Consider the following 6,925-nt stretch of genomic DNA (forward strand, 5'->3'; position numbering starts at 1 on the left):
ACGCAAACAAATTATGAGACAGACGTGATATTGACATGACGTTGATATATATGATCGGTATACTTTGCTCTTTAATTCTATTCATTTCACCAACAATTGGTTTGCGGGTAACCTGCTCAACTAAGTATTTTGATGAATCTGCTTCTATCTTTGAACCAATCTTCAACAGAATCACGTGTATACAAAGATTAGATGCAGCATGGAATCCCTCAAAATATTCCAATCATGCATGGAATCTCCAATTCAGTTTCATTAGTACCTCCCGGCTGGCCTCCAAGTGCCTAAACGATCGAAGAAGCTGTCGCGGTGGTTGAAAAGAAAAAAAATTTATTGGATTCCAAGATATAATTTATTTCTTAATATTATTTTTTCTTTATTAATAATATTTTGTTAAATAATTTATTAAGAGTTTTATCTTTCTAAAATTTTATAAAGATTGACTCTAGATTTAATTTGATATGCTTAAAAGTGTTTATTTCCTTATAAACTTTATCTTAGCATGATTTGTAGGTATCTGATCAAGGAAACAACTCTAGAGAAAAACATTCATATAAATATAAGAATCATATGCTAGCACAAGATGAGAGAAGAAAGAGCGAAGAGAGAGATATTCTCAGAAAAAAAGAATCAAACCCTAGAGCGCTGCCACTTGAAGATTACTATTTAATTACAACTGTGTTGTCATGGTTGTTGGAGACATTTGAAGACAACACTTGTGAAAGTGTTGATTGAAAATTTCATTTTGTTGCTCAAGGTTTTTGGCACATAGTTGTTGCATTCTTTGGTTATTTTATTGTTGTTTTTAGAATGAAATTTGATTCCTAACTTGTTAAATATGATAATTTTCATAGAATAACTGTTGTTGGTTTTGGAAACTCAAGTTATTTTTCTAGCGATTATTTTAACCTAAAGTATTGCACAAATTTTTATACACGTGCATAATTATCTTGATTTACTTTTATTTAAGTTATTTATTTGTGTGATATCTTATTCTGTTGCATAAATGTTACAATATTTGGGACAACATTGATATCTGATACACATAATATTTTTATCATTTATGTACAACAGAAATTACAACAAGTGATAAAATAACATGACACGCTTATTATACTGATTCAAAATTTCATGACAACGTAAAAACGCCCTTAGCTTCTGTCTCTTCTTGAGATTTGCTGCAGCTGCTGGGTTACGTTTCTTCATCCTCGCCACGGATTCTTCGTAGTCGATGTTTCCATCCTGCAAGATTAATCACCACTAAGATATATGTAGGTGCTCTTGCATATATTTTTTTCTGAAGCAATACGAATATCGGATATTACAAACGCTAACGCTATCAGCATCGGCTTCAGAAATGATTTCCTTTATGTCCTCCTCATAAATCATTCATGCCGAAGTCTTGTAGAGCTTGCTTGATACCCCATAGATGAACCCGCTAGGGTTAGGCCCAAACTGGATGTGGGACCCCTGACCCATCCCCAACTAAGGTGGAAGGCTCGTCAAGAGCCCAAGTACCCTCCTATAAATATCAGGTTTGAATATTCAGCTGATTCATTCACTATATTATTTTTCAGCAGCACCCTTAGCAGCTTTTCACTTATATCCTCAGTCTCTGACTTGAGCATCGGAGGGGCTACGCTGGGACACCCTCTCGACCCTCTTCTAATGGTCTTATTCGTGATTTCTGGCTCTGGACAATTTCGAAACCTGTGTCTGGAAGACTGGTGATACCCCATAGATGAGACCGCTAGGGTTAGGCTCAAACCGAATGTGGGACCCCTGGCCCATCCCCAACTAAGGTGGAAGGCCCGTCAAGGGCCCAGGTACCCTCCTATAAATATCATTTTTGAGTGTTCAACTGATTCATTCACTATATTATTTTTCAATAGCACCCTTAGCTGCTTTCCAATTATATCTTCAGTCTCTGACTTGAGCGTCGGAGGGGCTACGCCGGGACACGCTCTCGACCCCCTTCTAACGGTCTTATTCGTGATTTCTGGTTCACAACAATTTCGAAACTTGCGTCTGGACGACTGGTGATATCCCACAGATGAGCCCGCTAGGGTTAGGCCCAAACCGAATGTGGGACCCCTGGCCCATCCCCAACTAAGGTGGAAGACCCGTAAAGGGCCCAGGTACTCTCCTATAAATATCAGGTTTGAGTGTTCAGTTGATTCATTCACTATATTATTTTTTTGCAGCACCCTTAGCTGCTCTCCACTTCTATTCTAAGTCTCTGACTTGAGCGTCGGAGGGGCTACACCGGGACACCCTCCCGGCCCCCTCATAACGGTCTTATTCATGATTTCAGGCTCAGGAGAATTTCGAAACATGCGTCTGGACTAGTGACACTTGCTGGAATCTGACCCTAAGTTTTCCGTGAGTATCACTGCTCAAGTTCTTCTCTCGTAATGTACCTGATCGGTAAGAACTCAAATCATGAATTAGTTCATATTAAGTCGTGAACTCGGTCTTTACTAATAAGATTTATCATTCTAGCTAGCAGGCGACTAAAGTATATACATACCCACCCGCTGTTGTCACTATCAAATACTGAAATGAGGTGTAAAGAAGTTCTTCTATGTCCATTCTATTCATGTGCATTGTTGCTGTGATGAACTCTTCATAATCTATCGTCCCATTTCCGTCTGCATCAGCCCGATGAAATCATTCTAAGTTCAGGCTTGGCAGGTGCTACTTATATGGATAGTACCCTCGTCGACTCAACACATTAAATGTCTGCAGAGTAATGAATCATGATCACTCATCTATATACATTATGGTTGAATAAGTGGTAATGATTTATCCACTCAACCGATGACACCACTCAACACATATATCATCTATTGAGTGGATAAGGACACTTACTCATGTGATAGCATGAACAAAACCCTAAGTTCATTGAATTCATGAATTAATTAATTAATATTCTGAAATTATATAATCTTACCGCTTCCATTAACTGTTTGATTAATTAACCTTCTGTTTGCACAAATTTTTGATATAGCGGGTGTGTCGGGTGCAAAGCACCAATCTGTCCGAAAAACAACAAAGATCCTACCTTTTAAAATAAGACGATTGTGAATTCCTAATTTGATCGGTGGTTATGATATACTAAGTTAAAATTACACTAAAAACAAGGAATTGAAATGCAAAATATACTGAAATTGAAGGATGAAACATGACGAACAATTCCTAGCCATAATTTATGTATTTAAAAAATAAGAGGAATCAAAATAAAACATTACAACCAAACAAAGTTGATAAGAAAATGTAGAAAATTAAGTAGAATAGAAATATGAGAAAATGCTCGAATTGACTAAAAAAATTTGCACATTGGGTACCGGGGCATTGTTGGATGATGTGTTTTTTTTTTATATATGTTTCAGCCAATTCCCACTTTTGTTCAGTTCTAGGAGTTTCTTTCACTCCCCCACCTCCTCTTCACACACGTTTTCTTCATGCATGCATACTTCTTGACTTTTTCAAACTGTTTTAAATTATCGATGGACTTCTTTATCTTAATTCGGGTTTAATTAATTTGGGTCAAAATTAATTTAGCTCATTAATTCAAAATTTCATGGGCCAAAAATTTATTCTTAGCACAAATACCTTTGTGTGTCCAAAACCCGTGGCCTAGAGAGGAGCCTTATTCAACAGAAATAAATTCTCAGGTTTGAGATCTCTATGAGTAACCCCCATGGATAGGCAGGTATGCGCGATGGTTCTGATCAGCGACGCACCGGTGCGTTCAGTGAAATGGCCATTGGCGATTGTCAAATGGTGCATGATCTGAACCTCCCTCCTTACATCCTAGATGTCCTCTTTGTTCACCAGTTTTCTCTTCGCGATCGTCTTGCAAGCAAACTTCTCTCCAGTTTTTTTGTCTGTACATAGATGGGTCACGCCGAACTGCCCGCGGCCGAGTTCTTTGCCGATGATTTAGGTGGCGCGCACGTCTTCCGTGGGACGGCCAAGGACCGGACTGGCCAATTTTGGGGTTGGTTTGGAAGGCTTCAGGGAGCGGTTAGGGGAGGCATGCCGAGGCTTGGGTTGGGTGGTGGAAGGACCGGCGACCGAGGTTTCCGCTTTACCTGCGGTGTCCGGAGGAGCTTCAGCGGCGGAGCTCCGGAAACAGCAGTTACCCATTTGATGTATGAAAATATTTTTATCTATATTTCAGTCAGAAGAAGAGATTAAATTTCAGGAACACAAGATTGAAGAGAAGATGAATTAAAATGCACCAGGAGATGGAGCGGCGAAGAAGGAAGGGATGCGAGAGAATGAGAATGCTGTAGATTGAGAAAGTGATTAACATGCATGCATGAACGGGCAGACTAGCTAGAGGAGACAAGCAGATTGTATGTGTTCGTAAAATCACTTGTTGGATATAAAAAGAAAATTGTCGAAAGAAATTGGAATGTGAGGAGTTTCCGGCAAGTCTTTGGTAGACGACGACTAATTTTTTTTAAGGAAAAATAATTATAAATATGAACTAAACTCAAGAGATTTTGAAACAAGTTCGATTTTCCTTTTTTTTATCAATACACAATCAAATTTCCGAGCTCAAATTCAAATATTGATCATAGTGAAGTACTTAATCATACATCTTATATAAAATCATATATTTTTATTTTGTACAAAAAATTGTAATGAAATATTTTCACAAACCAAAAAAAATGAGTTATGCCTACTACTAGCAGGCCTACTTTGGTTTTAACATGCTTTCCCCTTCTGTTTCCTTTCCAACCCGAAAACCCTACAGGGGGAAACCCTGCTTCTGCACTCCGAAATCGTCTCCAATTTGGGGGACCAACCCTGATCTTTGGGTCTCACCAATTGATTGTAGCGCTTCTTCAGCTCCGGGGTGCTGCAAAGAAAACTATCCTCACTTTCATCTGCCGGCTGAGGTTCGCCGTTGATCAATCTGGTAATGAAGGTCGGTGCCACCTTGATCAAAACCCTACCGTCTGAACCCTTTAAATACTCAAACGGGCACTCCTTGAAATCATTAGGAGCCCCTTTTTGACCGTTGGGGCCGAGGGAAGCCATAGCTGCTAATGAAGAAACCGAAAGCACGTCATGTTGGAAGAAATCAGTGGGGATAAGGAAGTAGGTTTGGCCTCTGATTAACTCGTCTTCAATGGCGAGAGCGGGGATCGGTTGACCGATGAAGAACGAGTCAGCGTGACATACTATTCTTTCTGGAAACTCGAACATGATCTCGCCTGCAATGGTTTTCCTTGTGAGGGTTCTGGTGGCGCCGCCCTGTGAAATGAGCTTTGTGGAATATCCCTGCCGCGGCCGAATGCATGCAGGAGAAGTGATTATTGCGTTGCCCATTATAAACTTGAAAGTTGAAAACATAGAAAGCTGTTGCCGTTATATATACTGAGAGAGATTGAAGAATACAAGGGATTGACTTGGAGAAAGTCTCTAAATACAATTTGTGAAGTTTTAGCTTGCAAGGGGAGGTGGTCACTAATGGCGGCTTTAATTGTCATGTACACACATAATTAGAGTTTTTAAAGTATTTTTTTAACAAGAAGTCGTGAAAACTACCTTTTTACGACGAAAAGTCGAAACCAATTTTTTATTTATTTCATAAAATACCCTCCATACATTAATCATACATATATATATACACACACACATTTTTTGGGCATGTATCTTCTTATTTTTTGCAATTTTAAAATTTAAAATTGAGAATACTAATGTGTAACTACACGCGTCAGGCCCCTTGGATTAAGGTACATTTTGGTGATTAACAAATAATATTGTGAAAAAACTAATTTAAGAGAAACTGATACAGCCGGTACAGTTAAACAAAACTGATACTGCTCTAAAAATGAATAAATAAGTCTAAAAGATTTCAATTTACCAAACAGCAGAATCAGTCTATGACAGAACTCTAAACTAATGTTCACATCAAGCAGTCTGAACAAAATGACCACAACAATGTATAAGTCAAGACTGATAGTAACACTGTATGAACTGTCATAAAAGCGTAGACATTGACTAAACAACCAACAAACACTTTTGATTGAACGGATCTATGTTTTGAGAATATAAATAGAGGAGGAGCTGACTTCAGGAACAATTAATCATTCTCAGATAAGATTAAGTATTCAAAGTTCTTGATGTACCTTAGCGAAACTGAATTAGTTAAGCACACTCTTAAAAGAATTTTATTTGATCATTTAAGGATCATTTCATGCTAAGTTAATAACATTTTTTAGTACTCTTGTATAGCATTTTATATATTGTCTATTGATCAATTTGAGATACTAGGAGTTTCAGTTTGACACTGTTTAAGACCAAACTGAATCGGGATCTTGCAAATTACTTGTATAATCCAAAGTCTTATAGTGTGAACCTTCCTAAAGGAAGAAGGGGTGACGTAGGAGCTTCAGTTCTCCGAATATCTAGAAATATATATGTAATCTTTCCACTTCAGCTTACCCTTTCCCATTCATTCTATAATTTGTTCTAATATGTAAGTCTAGCTTCCTTCCACAACTATATGTTAACAAACTGATATAGACACTCGGGAATAGTCAGTTTAGTTGTCAACCTATCTAAACTAATCGAATAAATTTTCATATTGTGTTTTAAGTGTTTAATCAACCCCTTCTAAACACTTAACCGATCTTACAAGTGGTATTAGAGAGGTTTATTTTCGATTATGAACATTTTCGATTACAATGAATTCATTCAGTAAAATTCTCATGTTCTTTAAGACTTTGCTGACTGAAAAATAAGAATGCATGCTCACTTAGCTGCTCAAGACAAAGACATGTAGTTCGTTATTACAGAAAGGCTGATGAGGATACTAAAAGCTAATACAGCTATAGCCATCTTCGAAGGTGCTCCTCAAACTCTTGAAAAACCAAAGACTGAATGAACCAAGGAGGAACAAGAAGAA

General features: G+C 37.9%; 1 protein-coding gene across 1 annotated transcript; it reads right to left on the reverse strand.

Moving 5' to 3' along the window:
• Positions 1–4,716: 4,716 nt before the first annotated feature.
• LOC142538286 (uncharacterized) lies at positions 4,717–5,343 on the reverse strand. The gene has a single exon (XM_075643641.1). The coding sequence runs from the start codon at positions 5,341–5,343 to the stop codon at positions 4,717–4,719; it is 627 nt and encodes a 208-aa protein (XP_075499756.1).
• Positions 5,344–6,925: the final 1,582 nt, after the last annotated feature.

The sequence above is a fragment of the Primulina tabacum genome, chromosome 3, assembly GCF_025594145.1.
Source record: "Primulina tabacum isolate GXHZ01 chromosome 3, ASM2559414v2, whole genome shotgun sequence".
In the NCBI taxonomy this organism is placed as follows: Eukaryota; Viridiplantae; Streptophyta; class Magnoliopsida; order Lamiales; family Gesneriaceae; genus Primulina; species Primulina tabacum.